Here is a 19,529-nt window from a genome sequence, read left to right on the forward strand (position 1 = left end):
ATGATTTTTAAACTAACATTTATGGAGCATCAAGCACTGTGTTAAATGCTTCATTGATGAGTGAAGTGCTCCCCAAAGTAGGACACAGGTATCACTATTCCCAGTTTCCAGATGGGAAAAATGGAGGTACTGAAGATAGAGAACTTGCCAAAGATCACACAACTTGCAGTGGATGGGGGCTGAATTGAGGTCTGTTTGATCTAAAGCTCATGCTTTAGTTGATTCTAAAGCTCATGCATTTAACTCCTTTGCTACATAATCCCTATCACCAGCCCCACCCTGCGAATACATTCTAACTACAATTGTAAAGCACTGACAGTGAGTGTTAATAGTTAGCAAGGAGGGAAGATGTTACATTCTACAAACATAACTTGCGGGAGATATTGGGAGTTTGGAGTGGGTGTTGATGTGTATTATGTTTCAAGCTGTTTAATTCTGGGTAAACTAGTTTCTGTCTAGGCTAGGCTTCTGGATGATATGATAACATTTCCTGCATCAGACCCCCAGAGAACAGGTCTGTAAGTGAATGCATACAGATCTTTCTTGGTCCCATTAAATGGAAATAAAAAGTTAAATTAGTTCATATTCAGAGTCTGGTGAGAAGCCGATAGCAACATGCTTAAGGGACCCAACTCAACTTGCCTGCATTCCCTGGATTAATAGGAAAAAGCTCATTTCTCTTACCACCTCTAATATCTTCTTCAATCTCTCTCCCTATTCATGGGAATTGCTATCATCAGTGACATTTGGGCTTCCAGGGCTCACACACACCTAATGTAGAGAAACAATCTCACTGTCTATTGCCAGGATGCTCTCTGCAAAGCAGAAGCCACTGCCTTGAGTTTCGTGTCATTAGAGAGAGCACATTTCAGTGCAGTAGCCTGACCGGTGATTGACAGCTTGCTAACTTGTTGGAATGAAATCGGGTACAAACGTTTCCTCTGTGCTTCTGAGGTGGTTATTTTATAATCTCTGGGAGCCCCCACCCCCTGGCATTGTTTCTAGACAACTAGACAGGGCTGTCTGGCAATCCCTCTTGAAGTTCAAGCATAATTTTAAAAATAAAGAAATGCAATTCACACTTATCAGAGCCTATCTCTCTGCTTACAGCTCTAGACAGATGACCCTTCTGAGCCAAGTTCTAACCAACTTCACTGCTAATTTGACCAGGTGCTGCTGCAGCTAAATTTGGAAACTGTGGGCCAGGATTCTCAGCAATTTAAATCCCTATGGACAGCAATTTTGTGGGACTTTTTGTCTCTAGAACATTGGTTAACCCCTCCTTTCTCTGGGGTCTGGTGGGATGTGGTTTTTGTAATGTATAGTTTGTGCTTGTGTGGTGTTGGGGGTCACACACAATTAGAGTGAGCTGCCCTAAAGAGCCATGCCAGAAACTGCTGGAAACCTGAAGTCTAAGGGACATGGAAGCAGTTGTGTCTCCATTCCTTTTGCAAAATAATTCATATGAGAATGGGAGATCACAGGGGCTCTTTGACTTGTAGTTGAGCTGGCTGAAAATGGAAGCAACCCTGAACCTAAATGAGAAGGAACAAGGAGGTTTTCTCAATGGGCTGGTTGTGTAGACGACAGGGGTCCTAACTGATCTGAATTGGAATTTAGAGGCTGGGTGTGTTTGAAGAACATGTGAGCCTCCCCCAAGACCCCCAGGTCTATGGAGGGTGTCTGAGGTGAGGGAAGGTGAGGAAGCAAAAAGGATCCTGTGTTGCCTATTCTATAGCCCAGCCGTGGGACAAAACCATGATGGGTGAAAGATGTGCTAGAGGCAAAAAATGAACAGCTGTTTTCTCAAAGGTTTTTGGAACCAGCTGATAAAGATCCCCAGTGTGGAGGAGTGTGGTGTTCTTTCCTTCACTGTGTAAATACAGTGGGGCTTTAGTCGAGTGGGGACAAAGGGTATTGGATGGTAAATCCCTGGCAGTAGGGGAAATACCGTGGGGCTCCACTGAAGTGAGTTCTGTAAGCAGCAGATCACCACGAGGGGACCAAGCCTGAAGAATCCAAATGGGCTGAACATGAGCATGTGGGACACCCTTGAAAACTTCTAGGAATGTTTGGGATGAGAGTGGGGAGTGAGCTTTGCAGTTGGGATGAGCCATGAAATTGGAGAGATGATGTGAATGATTCCTTACTTGTGAGACAGATTTACAGGGCTCGGAGTGATTTGGGTTCTGTCAGTCTTAGAATAGAACCCGTGACAGGATAGAGTGTGTCCCTGTTCTATTTTAGGAGTGTCTTGTGTGACCTACCCATCTCGTTTTGACTGCCATCCCACCTCACTTGGAAAATTATAAAAACCTCTGCTAAATTAATCTCCTTACTTGACCCTTGTTGGCCAGGAGTCATCAAACACATCTTCACTGATCTGGGAACAGAAAGCAAGTTATACCACCACAGACCATAAAATGAGGTCGCTTGTGGAGAATACCATTGTGCAAGTTACAGGAAAAGACTGAGAAGGCTACTTACAGATCTTAATAATAATAATAATAAATGCAAAAAACAAAAAACCAAAAAAACACTGTCTGGGAGCTTTTAATTACTTTGCAGATGTTTTCTCCTATCAGTGAGGGCAAAACAGGCCTCCCCCTTATTGATTACAATGAAAATATGCTTTTAAAAACAAACGCTTTATTTAAAACTAGGGATATTTTTTTAATTAGAGGAAAGATTAACTAAATGCATTTTCTCTTGTAATTTAATCCATTCTAATTATCCTGAGAATGTTTATGATGAAATACTTAGCTTTCTCCTAGTTGCTATTTCATGTGGTTTCTTTCTTTATTAACCATGAAGGAAAAAGCTCAGAGGCCGTCAATGGCATGGTGGCCTTCTGTGAGTCTACTTATAATTATGCATTCAAATGCATGATGAAAAGGATGAAGAGGAAATCAATAAACCCTGACTGTGGAGGTTTTTTGAAATGCTGGTACCCTGTTTTCCAAAGGCAATAAAGACAAGACTTTTGAAAAGAACTCATGAAATAGAGTGCTATGAAAGAAGTGTTTGGTATAAGATTGAACCCTATTAGGCAGGCAACTTGGGAGGAAATGCAAAATCTGTTTCTTACATAAACATCTGGGATACTATGTATGGCTCCTGATAACCCAGGAGATGAGCAAGGAATTACAAAGAATCCCCAGATGTTACTCATGGGTGTTGCTCCAAGGAGTCATACAATTGTACCACTGGAGGAATGAGGGTAATCGTGCAGTTCACTGGGCTGAGTAGGGACAATCAGTGCAATTATTGAGTCTCCAAAAGGCATTTGTAACTCAGCTGAGTTCATAGTTGAGTCTCCCTGAGTTATTCTTTGAATTCAGAGTCATGAGGAATGGGAAAGGAGTCCAAAAAGGAGAGACCAGGACAAAGTAATCTAAGAGACACTGATCTGGCAGCATCTTCAACGTGAGAAATGCCAGGTTCCTTCTTAAAGGAAGACAGTGTCCTTCCAAACTCCTGTAGAGTATGTCTGTGGTCCCTAGTTTGAGGAATGCTGGCTTAAAAGAATTGAAGTTTTATTATATTCAATAATAATTCCAATCTAATACTTCAAAGGAAAACACTTTTCTTTTGAACTGTACTTATTATAAAAATGAAACCCAGAATTAAAAGGAAATTCTCATAGACCTCTTGGCTTCTCTGGAATGTGTCCAAAAAAATCTAGATGGAGAAATTTTGGTTGAAAGAAGCAAACCCCAATTTCATAATAAGCCTCCATTAACATGAGGATATTCAGACGTTTGATTCCATGTGTAAGTGGGCTGTTTGGTAAAATAAGCAGGTTCAATTTCCAGGTAAGAGAGCTAGTTTATATTTCCCTGTAAGAACCCGATGCCAGTGAGTTATAGAACAAAACTTGGCTTGGGAAATTGGTAGTGGGTAGGTGTTATTTTTGAAATGCTACTAACTGCTTGATGGGTTGGAGGCAGTATATAGGAAAGGCAGGTTGAAGGTAGCAGAAATGTCTTAATGACAAATTTATTTTGATAGTCTTCCCTTGCTTTTATCTGACATTTGTAATAGATAATGATGATGGTGATGGGCCTGGGGGATGATGATGATGACGACGACAATGATGACAACAACAACAACAACAACAACATTAGCTTACATTTGCTTGGCTCTTGCTTTATGGTAGGAACTGTGCTAGTACTGTGCATATAACTCAGTGAGGTAGGTCATCTTTTCAGTATTCCCATTTACAGACAAAGAAACTGAGGCACACAAAGGTGAGGACACCTGCCACGATTTGATCTCAGATAGACTGACATGCAAGCCTGTATGTTAAGCAGTTCATCATGCTTGTCATGCCCCGAATCCAAGTGAAATGGACATAGATAGATAAACCTGTACTCAACACCATATTTTTAAAATAAAAAAACACAAATATAAAGGAATAAAGTGGACTCTGATTATTCAGACTATGTAAGTTTTTCAATGGAGAAAAATCTCATAGTTAACCATATATAAATTGGACCTGAGATGCTAGGGATGAGACGAGCAGATAGACAAACAAAAAAGTACCATCGACTATCCTCAACTATTCAAAAAAGCATCATCAGCAGAGCCAACATTACACTGAATCTTGTCCTCTCATGTAAAGTGTATATTATTGGATCCTACATGGAAACCCTCTCTGTGCCTTGCAGAAGAGAGAAAGGTTTTAATGTGCTAGAGTGGTCCATTCGTATAATTTTGCATCAGAGTAATAAAATTCAGGAGATGGACCAGTCCTTAGAGATCATCTCATCCAAGTGTGTTCTAAATTCAGTCAATCACATACTGCTTTCGTGATATTTGCAATATCTGCACTGTTATTTACTTAATATTTTTCTTTAAATTTACTCAGGCCTGATATTGGTACCCAATTTTGCCACATCCCTTAGCAATAATACCAGTATATTCATGAGTTTGATGAGGTAGTTATAGTTTTTCCAAATATGTATTTTTAAACACTCTATGTAACTATTCAACAAAATATATTTGCACACCAATGAAAAGCATTTCATGTCTTTGGACTACACTCTGTAAAGTGATTATATGGTTCAACTCCCTCATTTGCAGCAGGAAGAAGCTGAGGCTGGGAAGATGGGTGACTACTTCAAAAGCACCCAGAATGTTTGTGGCAGAGCCAAGCCTAGAACACAGATCTCCCCCTTCCTCCATCAACCTATTCTTCATGACAGCACCACAAATAAGACAGAGTGACGAGCAAATGTCCATCACAAATATCTAAAGGGAGCTCAGATCTCTAGGGCCCTCTTTGTGTTCCTTTCCTTTTAATATAAAGTCTTGAGGGGATAATGTGGGATCTGAGAATCAAAGACTTGGAACGAACTGGTTCTTAATAGATTGAACAGTTGATTCTTTGTAAAAGCTCAAGTGACAGAGCACTCACTACATAACATGATGGCAGAGCATCTCCCCCTGCTGCTTTTCTTTTCAACAGCTCTTATTCTTACATGTTTTCCTTTGAGTGTAGAATCTTCCTCATGCTAATTTTCACCTGTGGGTTTCTGTCCTAAGAGTCCCAAACTGTAACAGTCCATATTAAGGTATTTACTTGTTGAGTCAGGCTCTGGCACAGTGGGCCACAGGCTGGTGCATCAACAGGACCATCTAAACTATTAAGGGTATGGCACATCAATGCTCCAAGTCACCGTCTCTCCACAGAACTAAAACATCAAGGCTCCTTCCACCCCTTTCTTTGTTGATGGGAGCTCCTTTCATGGGCACATATTACTAAATCACATAGGAAACAGTACAAAAGACCATTTCCACTTGCATAGCCCCACATGATCCTAGGAATCGAGTCACCATGATTCTGAAATGCAATTGGAGATCAGGACCACACAGACAAAAGAACCAAAATAACCATTCTGTGAATGGTTGAGCCATTAAGTTAGGGTGAGCCTTATTTTCCAACTAATGTTTAAAGCCTTTCATCAACATCCAGGCCAAGAAAGGCTCATCACACTTTCTTGTGATGAGAATCTTATTACTTGTAAGACATTTTTCTCTTTTCATTTTATTTTATTTTTTGAGTGCATTGAAAAAGTGTTCCTGTAACTTCTACCTTCAAGTCCTTGTTCTGAGTTTGGGTAAGGAAACCTGGGTAGACTGCCTGATCCAGACTCAAAGAGAACTTCTGGGCATGTGGTGGTTCTTGATCTTCAATGAGGAGGCTCACATTTTGGGCACATTGTGGGGGGAAAAATCAGAAGTAGAACATCTTTTGTACCCCACAAAAAGCTTGTCCATAATCTTTAACAGTGAAAGACCATCCCTTCAGGTTTTCACTTCACAGAAGAATGGAACTCCTAGCATAGGTTCTAATAAGAGCCCCCGGAGGAATAGGTTAATTAACCAATCAGAGAATTAGCTGCTCCCACAGACCTGGTGGTAAGGATGGCTCCACAGTGGCTAATTTCATCTCAACTTGATCTCATTGTGGAGTCATGAAAGCTTGAATGTTCAAGGATAATAGCTACAAGAAAAATGTTTTCATGACCAAGAATGAAACTGGAACAAGATGCAGAAGCAGCTGTATTCAGTCTGAAGTTGGTTAATTTTGATAGTCACTTCCTTCCCATCTTGTTCCCTGTAGCTCTCAAGCTCTCTCCCTCTTGGACTGTGACCCTGTCTACTTCTGATGACAATCACTTAATCAGCACATCAGATTGTCGCACGGCTGGTTTTACCTTGGGTAAAGATTCATTTTCCTTATTAACATCACAAGAACCTATTTCCTTCCCCAACCAATTAAAGATGAAAAATAGAAGGGCCCAGTGCAATAGCGAGAAAAGAAAACTGTTCTGACTTGTGGCACACAGCAGGTCACCCAGCCCCATATGGGCCTGGGAATCGAGTCCTCATGATTCTGAAATGCAGGTGGAGGTCAGGACCACACAAACAAAATAAATAGTTGTAACAACCACTACAGGCATTGCTCACTACCCAGACATCAAACAGCTCACCTAGGGTAGGTGCCTGGTGGTGGTGGATTTATTCTGTGGGTGTGTTAGTTTGTATTACTCAGAGCGGATGTCTGGACAGCCCACAGTCAGCAGATGATAACAACAATCCTCAATTAGCATTTAGTTTCTCGGCTTGCATTCTGCGGCAAAATGTTATTTCTCCCTGTACTTCGCTCAATGATTCTGTATGCAAAACACACTAACAATTGCCTCATTTCTTTATAACAGACACTTGTTTGAGTTTACTATAGTTCACAGTGATTTTTGACCTATTCTGTAGTCCCTTTATGCCTTGCTGGCATGGTCTTTGGATGGTCTTCTGAGGTTCAATCCCCAGTTCAGTAAGGCATGGCAGGTGATAGAAACAACAACCCATTTTAGGATTATGTTTAAAGAATAAAACTAATCTAACCACACAGTGCACTTTCTGATTTATTCATAAGAGTAAACTGCAGCTTATCCAAATAATACTAATATATTCCAAAGATAAACATGAATTGTGGTTCATTTGGATTCAAAGCATATTTCTTATCTATGCAATTCTGTAGGTTTTAGCCATACCTTATATTTAACTTGTTAGAAAAATGTAATATAAGAATGATTGCTTGGTAGAATCCAGTCTACCAGTATGTTCACTTTAACAGTATTGAAATGTTATACCTTACGTTTAAATCTTTAGTAACATGTACTAAATTTCCAAATATAAAAAATAATAATTCAGTTGGAAATTCCGGAAATTCACTTGACCAAACATGGATAGATCCTACTTGATTTTCAGAAGTCCATGTTTTTATCCTCACTTCCCCCTTCCACCCCCATCTATATTCTTGCTTTCTCCAGCAAAATAAATGTGATCCACAAATAATGATGCAAGTTGTTCAGGTGACTGTTGGCAATGATTCTAAGAACACCACCTCACCACAACCTTTTGAAAATAGGCTGCAGACAACCCTTGTGCCCCAACACTAATCACCTAGGCTCTGCCTTACCTCAAATTTCCTAATGCGTTGTTTGCAGACTAGGTGCCATTTCATTCTTATTTATTTTCTCTTTTCAAAATACAGCATTTGAGGCTTTGCTTGAAAAGGACCAAAAAGCCTCTCTTTCTTTTCTTTTCTATCCCTGAGGAGGAGGACCAATTCTGGGCTTGTAAATTGTCACATTTACTTAAAATGAATTGACAGGAGTGTCTGCTCAAAATAAAAGTCTAAACCTTCACATAGAAGCTTGGAGGCCAGAGGTTGAAAAGGAAAACAAACAAACAAACAAAACAACAACAACAACAAACCAATTATGTGCATCCAAACACCTCTACATTCTGAATAGCAAATCTCAACAACCAAGGTATGTTTGGCTTTTCTAGAACAAGTCCCAGTGAACACAACCATGAGGATACAGCACCTATCTAGAAATGAAACTAGGGAGCCCTAGTTCCTCACAAGAAAAGACTTTGGTGACAAATACTTTGTAAACTTACATAGAGTGAACCCAAAAGTCACGAGAGATCACAGTTCTGGACAAGACACTTCCCTGAACCCAAACTCCTTTCATTTACTTCCTTTACCTGACACATGAATTTGCCTGTTTTCTATGTCTCCCAAGAGCTCATGTATGTTTAGCACACACACATGTAAAACTTGAACCAGCCACTTCAAGTAGCAGAGACATCTTCTCCCAATCCATCTCACCCATAAGACTGCTAGAATGAAACATCTCCTGTGTTCTCTTGCTGGCCATATCCCCATAATTTCCTACTGAGACTAGAGGTGCCATCATCCCATTTCAGCTTCAAGGCTCCAGACACATTTCAATTCAACCATTATTGTCTCCCTACTTCCACACTGGACCTTCTCCCTTTGTCTGACAACCTTCAAATCACAGCTGGAGGCCTTTTCCTAAAGTGAATGTTGGCCAGCCTCTCTCTTCTCCTCTCGATCCATCAAGCCCTGGACAACTCTCCAATTCAGGGGTCGGCCAATTGTTCCTATACAGGGCCAGGTAACACATGGCTCTGTGGACCATGCAGTCTCTGTGGCAATCACTCAACACTAAGATGCAATGTGCAAGCTGACAGTCTATCAATGAATGGGTGTGGCTGTCCTCAAAAAAAAAAAAAAACCACTTTGTTTAATGGACACTGAAATTTGAGTTTAATAGTTATGTGTCAGAAAATATCTCTTATTTTTTTCAACACTTAATCAACATGAAGACTATTTTTAGCTTGGAAGCCATATAAAAAAAAAAGGCAGCAGGTCAGATATGGCACCTTTGACTGTAATTTTCCAAACTCTACTCCAATCCATCTGGGATGTGCTATTGTGAGCTATTCCCAGAGTGAGGATGAGTTGTAGGTAGGGGAGAGCTAGCAGGCATCATGGTGGGGCAGCAAACCCTCAGCAGACGTGGAAAGGGAGAGCAAAGGGGAGGTGAGGCTGGATGGTGTGAACTGAAAGAAAGTAGGATTTTCTACCTAAAGGTTATTGGTTGGCAAGAGCTTTTTTTTTTTTTTTTTTTTTTTTTTTTTTTTTTTTTTTTTTGAGGGGAGCAGCCTAGGAAAATGGAGGTATGGGGGGTGGGGGAAGTCTTTAAATCACATGGGGCATGCAAAAGTACATCAGGAGGAACACCCCTGAAGAGAGGAAGCTATTGGTAAGAATTGTAAACTGTCTTGGTAGTGGGCTGTGCACATCCTCCCTTGAGAGTTTTCTGAATTATCCCCCAGACTCTGCAGGGAACAGAAGATGAAAGCAGCTGCAGGGGAGCAGTATCTGGAGCATCACTGAGAGATTGCAGAAACAATTCACTGCCAACAGACTGTCCCGACAGGGTCCCAGTGCTATAGTCATGGCCTGGATTGGCACGCTGCCCCTCAGATGCCCAATTACATGGAAATGGGGTAAATATAATGCAGAATTCACTTTTTCTCTGCTTAACCACTCAAATGAACAGCATGGGAAATTGAGTCTGACCTCATGAGTCAGCCCTGGACAAGTTCTTAACCCTGTCTCTCCCTCCAGGTACCCAATCTGTTGACTGGGGTCCTGGGGCTAGGACAGAGGGGAGGCCCCCAAACTTGATGGCTAGATTCAAAGATAACTCCAAGAAGGCAAGTCAGTAGTTTGCTTGGAAACTTCTCCGAGAATTTCCTTGCAAGTGAGTGTATTAGCCAACTTGAGCATGAACTCAACCCAACAAAAGCAAATCCTAGAGGTAAAATGACACTCAATTTGACAACTTCATAACTCCGACTGTCTGAGGGATATGGAAAACCAAAGAGCGTTGGCTCCCATCTTCTCAAAGGGATAACTGGATACATTCAATCCAGTATTGTCCTACCCTAAACCACAATATTGACCAAAAGCAATCAAAATCAAAACTGAAGAAACCTGGGAACGATTACTTCTCAAAAAAGAAAACAATCTTAAAAAAATTTTCATCAAAAAACTTGTAGAGAGAGGTGGCTGAGTGAGAATGACATGGGACTAGAGGAGGAGACGTTGATCAGTGGTGGTGGTGATGGGGAGGGTCAAGAGCCCAAGGATGACACTTTGCCTTGGGATAGCAAGAGGGTGCTCAAACCTATTCCAGTGGTACCTGGCTACCCAGGAAACCTGGGAGTCCTGCCTGTATCTAACCTTGTCTAAAACAACTGTGCTCAGGTGTTGCTGGCAAGCAGGGATCCAGTGATCCATCCAGCTGGGAGGGTATTCAACAAGGAGGGATTTGCAGACCACGGTCATGTAGGGTGCTTGAAACCTCCAGGTCCTGACAATTTCCCATGCATGTGCATTTCTCCCTCCCTGAATCAGTAATTTGAATGGATTTGCGTCTCTAGTTTTGTTCTTTTCCTCCCAATATGGAATTCTGGAAAAAAGGGAAAGACTTTTCTAGTTGGGGACTTGTTTTTCCCTTCTCTATCCCCTTGAAGATTTGGAGAGGCAGCAGGAATGTTGTAGAGCACTCATATCCCTGAAGGAACAGCCAGTTGCAATGCACGACCATCACTATAGATCTACGATTTATGAAAATAAAGCAATATGTGCCTGTTTCGGTGCCTGCCGTTTGCCTACCAATGGTGCAGTGTTCACCATTCCAGCCCTCTCGGCATTCACATTTGCCATCTTTACAGGTCCCGTGCTCAATGCAGCGGGGGTGGCACACGCGCTGGTCACAAGCTGCGCCTGTCCAGCCCTCTTCACAGCGGCAGGCTCCCCCGATGCAGACGCCGTGAGTGCCACAGTCTACTGAGCACACTTCTGGAAGAAAAACAATGATTACAGCTCAACACCACAGCTGGCAAAACCCTCCACTGGAGGCCAGACCACACACATGGCCTGGGTCCCTGGAGCAGGCCCCAAGGCCCAGCAGGTGCGTCACCTTAGGAGGCCTCTCCACTGGCTGGGTATTAATTTATTCTTATGTAGTTTCTAGAGCAGTGGTTCTCACAGTGGGGTCCCTGGACCTGCAGCACCACCATCACCTGGGAATTTGTTAGAAATGCAAATTCTTGTGCCTTGTTTGGACCTCCTGAATTGGAAACTCTGGGCATGGGGCTCAGAAATTTGTTTTCACAAATCCTCCAGGTGGTTTTGATGTGCACTAGAGTGTGAGAATGAACCACTGTTCTAGAGCTTGAGGCCATCCCAGGAGGAGGTCACACAGTGGCAATCCAGTTTGGCAAAGCTACCCAGGAGGTGCCATCTGAAAAGATATATGTGCATCCTGACTCCCTAGCCAGCTGGGACTTTTTTTTTTTTTCCCTGTTGAGAGCCTGAGCTGACCACCGGCCAGCCGGGAACCCCACAGCTCCATTCCCCTAATGATTGCACACTCACCCATCACCCAGATCGGCACCTTGTGGCAATGATGACCTCTATGATTATGCTGCATTTACACAGCCTCTTTCTCAAAGGAGCTCAAAGTCTTTTGTGCTTGGGGAGGAGACAGACAGACAGATAAACACTCGCTGGCGTTCCAGACCTCTCACTCGAGGACAAGCACGTGCCAGACATTCATCCTTACGACAGACTGTTAAGGGAGGCATGGCTCATTGTGCCAGGGGAGGGAAAACCCAATCAGGAGGGGAAGTGACTCACTCAAAGTCACACAGCATGTAGGCAACACGGTTGGGTCTCAGATTGAGGGCTTCCCCTTCCCCATCCTCTGCAGAGCGTGGCCTGGACCACCAGCATCAGTGTGGAATCCAGAGGTGAGTGGGCTTAGAAGACGTCTCAAAATAGCCCATTTTAACGGACTCTTTTTTTCTTTTGGAATGAAATATTCATTTCTTTCCCATTGTAGGCAAAGCTTCACATATATTCCCTTCCTGATTGCCATGGCAATCTGACAGCTGTCTCACTACCCAGAGGAAGGGGGCGGAATGATGATCGCTTGCTTGGATAGGCACTTGTCACTGTGAATGGAACCATTCTCAGGTAGGTTGGGACTGGCTTGAACTGTTGAACCGTTCCCTTTTAGGGTCACTCGGGAGGGAAGACACATACTCTTAATTTTAGGAAAATAAAGTGTATAGTGCAACTTCATTATTTTCCTGTCACTGGAGTATTGCAGAGCTTTATAACATGTTCGCACAGCACCCCAAGGGAGCCTCTTTTCTGTTTTATAGGACGTTCCATTCAGTTTGTCTGGGACTGAATTGTTCTGTTTTGTTTTCTGGTACCTTTAGGGAGTGTGCATAAGAAAACCTATAATGAAAATGGAAGCATTCCTCCCGGGCCCCTCATCCATTTGTAGTGATGGAACAAACGAGGCACAAGAACCTGCGGTATTTGTGTGTGTGTGTGTTTGTTTCTCAGGATCACAGACTTCATGACTGAGAAGAGAGTATGATAGGCCCTATGCAATTAACCTAAGTCCCTTTATCCCAGTGAGAAGAGTAGATTCCCATCCATTTGGGCTCATGGAAGACCATAGGGCATGAGTATTGGGAAAAGCGAGGAGGAAACTTCTTGGCTTACCAACAGAGCAGTCGGGACCCATCCAGTTGGGATCACAGCTGCAGAGACCTGTGTCGGGGACGTAAGTGCCATGCCCACTGCACTGGTCTGGGCACTGGACTCTTGCCAGCTCACAGTTTAGACCACCCCAGCCAGGGCTGCAAAGGCATTCTCCATTTACACAGACCCCATGGCTGGAACAGGTGGGGTCCAAGCAATCAACTGAAAAAAAAACAAAGAGGACAAGTATTGATCACTTATGGGGGTGGGCCATGAGACACCACCTTGCCGCTGAAGAAGCCAGTGAGTCACTAATTCTTATCCTCTTGGGAGCAAATGGAGCAGCCCAGGTAATACTTACGTGGTCTCTTGAAGAACAACCCATAAAGAATTCAAGGATTTTTATGTGCCCAAACACCGAATCTCCAACTTGAAGAGAATGTAAGAGAGAGAGGGGATTTCTCAAGCAGAGCTTTAGGGGGAACCAGATATAGAGGTGTGTCATTCAATGTTGAGAACCTTGTACTTCTAAACATTAGTACTTTAATTATATCATATCAGAGCTTCTGAGCCTGGAACATGAATACTGGTGATATCTCTACATGTATCCCCAAACCCAATTATCCCTCACTATCAGAGAGAAAAAGAAGGCTCATTCTAACTTCACTAATATTTGACTTCAGAAGGTAACAAAGGATTAAAAAGAAAACCAATGAAACTTATAAATGAGTCACTTTCCTAATTAAATTTCACTTAGGCTAAGTTTAAAAGTAGTTTCCATTCGTTGTCACACATCTACAACAGGAGTCAGTGAAAAAAGCATGATAGAAAGGGTGAAGCTAGGTATGGAAATGATCCCAAAGAGGTAATCTTCCTAAATATAATCATGAGTGGACTGAATGGGGGAGTCTCTAGCTGTGGCACTGACATTCCCTCAGACTGTCAGTCAGAAGAGTTAATGGTCAGGTTTTGGTCACTGTCATTCTTGCTAGTTTTATGGTCTATTTGGCCATCTAAGTACTCAGGGTGGGTATGCATCCAGTAGGTAACTTGAAGATTCCTACTCTAGATTCAACTCAAAGTGAGCTGCCAAATCCAGTTCTCAACAACAGGACTTTTGCATGGGAATTTGACTCCAAACCTTGGATGTTCATCCAGCCCCAGAGTTGGATAAATAGGGCTTTTTAGAGGAAGATCAACTTCCTTAGGTATTTCTAACAAATGATACAATGGCATTTGAAGATGAGAGAAATGTACACCATGGGGTTTGGATGGCAAATAGTGGTTTTGCAGAGAGCTCAGATGTTGTCTTGTGAATCAGAGAAATAGGAAAGTCTCATCACCTTATTTAGCTAAGACATACATTTTCTTCATTTTAACAGCTCGGAAATCAGCCCTCTCGGCCTAGGTTAAAGCATTTTCTTCTGCCGTCAACTGGGGCCACAGCCAGCTTGAGACCACTTTAAATTCTTTTCTTGAGGTTTTTTGGACCACTCTGCTGCTGTAATTTAGTCCCTCATGTGCATGTGTGCCATCGTGTAGTTCAAATTCTCAGAGATTTTGATTTCTCTCTTTGCCTGATGCCAAGATTGAAACATACAAGATTTTTGGCCTCTTAAATAGTTCACCATGACACTGAAATGGCAACCCTTTGGGGTCCCAGCTTTTTGTACCATAGTATCAACTTTTTTTCTTCTTATGGCATACAAAATAATGGTATGTTTTAAAATTGATGATACATTGGCTCTAAATATGACATTATTTAGATTACCCATGCCACAAATGATTTCATTCTGGGGTATGTCAGAAATCAGGAACTTGAGTTTATTAGAAATCACAGTATTCCATGAAGTTTCCAAAGAGCAGTGCTCCCTTGAGGCAACAATATGAATTTTCAGTGTAAAGACATGTTTCTGATCTGATCCATTTGAATCTTCTCAGGAAGATATTATTTATGAAAACCAGCTCAAAACTATTTGAGCCATGGGGAAACAGAAGCTGCCATTGATTATAAAAAAATAAAACATACACTCTCAGAAAGGGGAATTTCAGTGATTTATTATTAGGTGGAGACGTTTATGATGATGCTACTTGCTCTGGTTGCAATCACTTTAACGGTTGAATTCATTGTCTTCTGTATTATCACTTCTGATGATATAACCTTTTCTAACACCTTCAAATTTTCTCAGGATGGTGGAGTGCATCTGGAGGTAAATGAATCGAAAGTTTCAAACAAATAGAAGACATTTACGGCTGTGCAATGTCTTTGGTGTCTGTCTTGTGCTTAGAACAGTCAAAAAATATAGTAGGTGTTCAATACCCAGTTGCTACAGGAATGAATGGCAGACTGCTATAAAGCATTTGTCATTACCGAGAAAAACTATGGAGAACTAACAACAAAGAAATGGTGCTAACAACTTCTTGCTTTTGGGAAGCATGCTGTGTCATTTGGGATCTGTAAAATATGAGCTAATTCATTCAGAATCAATCTTGTCCATATTCTTCTAATACAAGGAAATCCCAAAGTTGTATTTTTTCCTCTCTGCCCATCTTTAATACAGCAAAATCAAAATATACACAGAGATATCTCATGTGCTATGTGTCTCAAAAACTACCCTCCATCTATAATTAGCTATTTAAAATGTTTGGTGAGGTGCCAACAGCTAGGAGCTTTCAAAAACTTAAAAAAAGCATACCATACACTTTTTCTTAAAAGGATGAAATAAAAAGTAATATACACCTCCCTAAAAGAAAATAAGAAAATATAGTTTTTCTTCCAGACAAGTTAGCTTTCTCTTCTCTATCTTAAATTATAGTATGGAGAAAAGAAGAAAATCCACTGAGATATATTAGTCCAGGAGTGGAATGTCATCAAGAGAATCATTTATTGTATCTAGATATATGAGCCAACCCTTTCAGTTATACAAGTAAATATGCTTTTTGTGCTATACAATTACAGCAGCTGATGGAGTAACTAAATCCAGACTTTAAGAAGAGCGGTTTCATTATGAATTTTAAATTTGGTTCCAATTTCATGAGATGGTCTTGTGGCCACATCCTTAGAATCTTTAGCAGGCAGGAGGGACTATGGCATCTTACAAAGCTTTATAAATAGAAACAGTGTTACACTTAAAAGGGGGACAGTGGCCTTTACCAGCTAAGAACCATGTGCCTTACAACACCAGCCCCTTGGCAGCTGAAATCATTAGAACTCATTTAGTCTTGGGCCCTCTGTAGGTTTGACAAAAAAGGGTTGTGAATGCAATTTCTATCCCTAAGGATAAAAAAAGAGGTCAAGGAATTTTACAAACAATATGTACTATAAGCCCCTGAAGAACCATGAATTACATTTATGAAGTTAAATGTCATTGAAAAATGACTCAACCATGAAACTGACAAGAAAACATGGCTGACTTGAACTAATATGTCCGTTCCTCTCTCATCACCTGCCCACTCCCCCAGATATCATTAAATGAAACCTCGTGAATCCGTCCTTTCATTTTCCTGTGCAAATTTGTTAATAGTACAACAATGTTTATACAGCAAAAATGGAGGATGGCAACTATTGATTTCGTTGCCATGGCCATTTCAGGTAAATTGTCTGAACGTTATGACTATGATGAATATCAGAAATAAAAAAGCTAAATGGAAGAAAAAGTGCTGATCCAGAGCTTCTGATTCCATTTCCTATTTTGAAAACAGCATATGAATCACCTCAATTCATTCTTTTTGGGTTGCAGAAATCAATAGAGGAGATTTCATCCTTTTATAATGATCCACGTGGCTTTCTTGTTTTGTTGGATGGTTAATTCATTCCGAACATTGAAATAAGACTGGTTGGTAGAGTAAGAAAGTTGAGAAATCACTTGAAATTCTACTCACAAAGATATGTACAATCTTTACTGGAGGGAAAAAAAATTCTAAGACGGGCAATGTCATTGCTTTATCATTTCGTTCTCGCCAAATGATGTATGCAAAAGGTCGTTTTAACCTTTCTTGTTATGTTATTGGCCTCTCCCATGTTTTCAGCAAATGCAGCTTTGCCTTCTGCAATCCATTTATCTTTAAGAACTTTAACCTTTCAAGCAGGGTTATTAAATCAGTCCTTCCTCTATCCAAACTCCCAATTTGGTTTTATGATGCAGATGGAGGGAGGCTACCTTTTATAATAGAGGGGAAAAAAACATATAGAGTGTTGAGCAAATGAAGATCTGGGGGTCAGACTTCTGGGTCCCATTAATGGCATTACCACTGATGTATTGGAAAATCTTAGAAGAATAATGTCATGGAAGCTGACTCTTTGTAGCCATAGTTCTAAAAACTATGAAATGGGAGATTTCAGAAGGAGAGCTTTTGTATGTTTATCTAAGGATAAGCTACTGTCATTACTTTGTCGTGAGGGCTGTAATGATTTTTTTTTTTAATAGAACCCTGGAGATCTATTACTTAACAGGATGGGAGAACAGATCCACTTGAATCTGAGAACCTCATAGCACCTGAGGCCCCTTTTTCTCAGCTTGGCAGTGAGAAGCTGAGAGGCAACACAGGCATATGGCACCTAACAGAGTCTTTTCTAGGAGGACATTCTGTGTGGTCCTCTCAAGTTATCTCACATGGGGTAGGTGGTGGGCTTCACTTTTCCCCTTAGCTTGTTGGGTGAGTTGACACTTTTTCCACTGGGAATGTGGGAGGGAAAAGTGCTGTTTGAGTTGCATGGGAATGTTTGCCTGGCAGACACATGTAGAAGAAAGGTGCTCAGCTGGAAAATAACAACTGAGCCAATTCAAAGGGTGGGAGTGGGCCAGGGATAGAGAGCATCAAGGCTCTTACCTGACTACGAACTCTGGTTCATGCTTTATATTGAGAGAAACAAGAGATGAACAAGCCGAGACTGTACTATGGAAGCACAAATACAGAGGGGGAAGAGTGACAGGCAGTTTGTCAGAGTTCCTTCGCCTTATAGGTCTCAACACCTTGTACCAAATAACTCTTCTACAAGCACTAACCAGAGTGACTAGGACTGTAGCTGGCTTCTGATCAGCTCCAGAGTGGTGCTCCTTCTCAATCCCTGTACTGCCTCCTCCATGCCGCCTTCCTGCTCACTGAGTCTCATCTCTGATAGTGTCTTTTCAGATTGGATTCAGTTTATTACACCCCTAACTTTTCCCATGGGTGCTAGAGGCCACCAGAATGCATGTTATACTGAGCATTTCAGAATTCACCAAATTCCAGTCCTGTGCTACACACCCACCCTCCTCTAATTCTGTGTGATTTAGGTTACCAGGACAATGTGCCCTACAACGTGTCTCTAAATGACATGGCTGTCTATTGTCTTTCAAGTCTGACTGCTTTCTGTTGGTATTAATTTTTGTAAAATGTACACATACATATATGGGTACTAGATTACCAGGGGCAGTTAAAAAAAAAAAATAAAACAACTATGGGGAACACAGGGAGATTAAGGATTCTTGTTTATTTATTTATTTTTCTGGATAGCTTTAGTAATTCCCAAATCAGAGGATTTTATTTTATTTTTTTATTTAAAAAAAAATTTTTTTTTCAACGTTTTTTATTTATTTTTGGGACAGAGAGAGACAGAGCATGAACGGAGGAGGGGCAGAGAGAGAGGGAGACACAGAATCGGAAACAGGCTCCAGGCTCCGAGCCATCAGCCCAGAGCCTGACACGGGGCTCGAACTCACAGACCGCGAGATCATGACCTGGCTGAAGTCGGACGCTCAACCGACTGCGCCACCCAGGCACCCCTTAAATCAGAGGATTTTAAATAAAGCAGAAGAAAAGAAGAAGATCGGGAAGTAGAAGAAAGAAAAAAGGGTAAAGAAGGAGCAGGAAGGGGGGGGAAGGAGGAGTTACAGGCAAAGAGAAGAAAGATAAAGGCAGAGAAAGCAATTTAAAGAAGTAGCCAATTAACATAAAGAAGGGTAAACAAAGCATTCCTTCCAGAACCCCTCCACAGCCCTGTGTTTTCTACAACTTCAGAAGTCTACAAAACCCAAGGCATTTGAAGTTCTCTGCGCAAAATGTTGAAGTTTCCTTTGCAAAATGCGGAGCCTTGGATTGGGCTCCTTAGCAAACGTCTGAGCCTGTAGTATCCTCCCGCCTCTGCTGCTGCCCAGCCTGGCCCTGCAGCACTTACCTTCCTCACAGTGCTCGCCTTTGTGGCCAGCGGAGCACACACAGTTCCCATCAATGCAGGAGCCATGGCCCCCGCAGGAAGGATCGATGCACTGATTCATGGGCACATCACACTCTGCGCCTTTCCAGCCGCTGTAGCACTGGCACGTCCCTTTGGAATATTGTCCGTTTCCACTGCACAGGACGGGGCAGGCAGCTGCAAAAACCAGAGACAGAACACCAGGTCACAGGGGGCAGTGCCTGAAGGGTTGTGTCTGTCTATGGAGGCAGAGCCCACCTGGCATTTCAGCTTTGTTTGCAATGTTAGAGGTTGGAAACTCTGGTCATGGAGGTGCGGAGCCATCTTCAAATAAACAATTACTATCACAATGACAACAACAAAAATGCTACTAGTAACAGCAGCTACCACCAATTAGAT

At 41.8% G+C, this 19,529-nt stretch overlaps 1 protein-coding gene across 3 annotated transcripts in view; it reads right to left on the reverse strand.

The window, feature by feature from the left end:
• The window catches only part of TENM2 (teneurin transmembrane protein 2), a 938,525-nt gene that overhangs the window by 132,336 nt on the left and 786,660 nt on the right, over positions 1-19,529 (reverse strand). For 2 of the 3 annotated variants that reach the window (XM_042947337.1, XM_042947345.1), the window contains 3 exons: positions 19,113-19,307; positions 12,977-13,177; positions 11,042-11,254 (listed from right to left, as the gene is read on the reverse strand). In XM_042947337.1, the coding sequence (XP_042803271.1) occupies positions 11,042-11,254; positions 12,977-13,177; positions 19,113-19,307 (609 nt within the window). The remainder of the gene's footprint in view (positions 1-11,041; positions 11,255-12,976; positions 13,178-19,112; positions 19,308-19,529) is intronic. The other variant, XM_042947342.1, reaches the window with a different exon arrangement.

The sequence above is a fragment of the Panthera leo genome, chromosome A1, assembly GCF_018350215.1.
Source record: "Panthera leo isolate Ple1 chromosome A1, P.leo_Ple1_pat1.1, whole genome shotgun sequence".
Taxonomy (NCBI): domain Eukaryota; kingdom Metazoa; phylum Chordata; class Mammalia; order Carnivora; family Felidae; genus Panthera; species Panthera leo.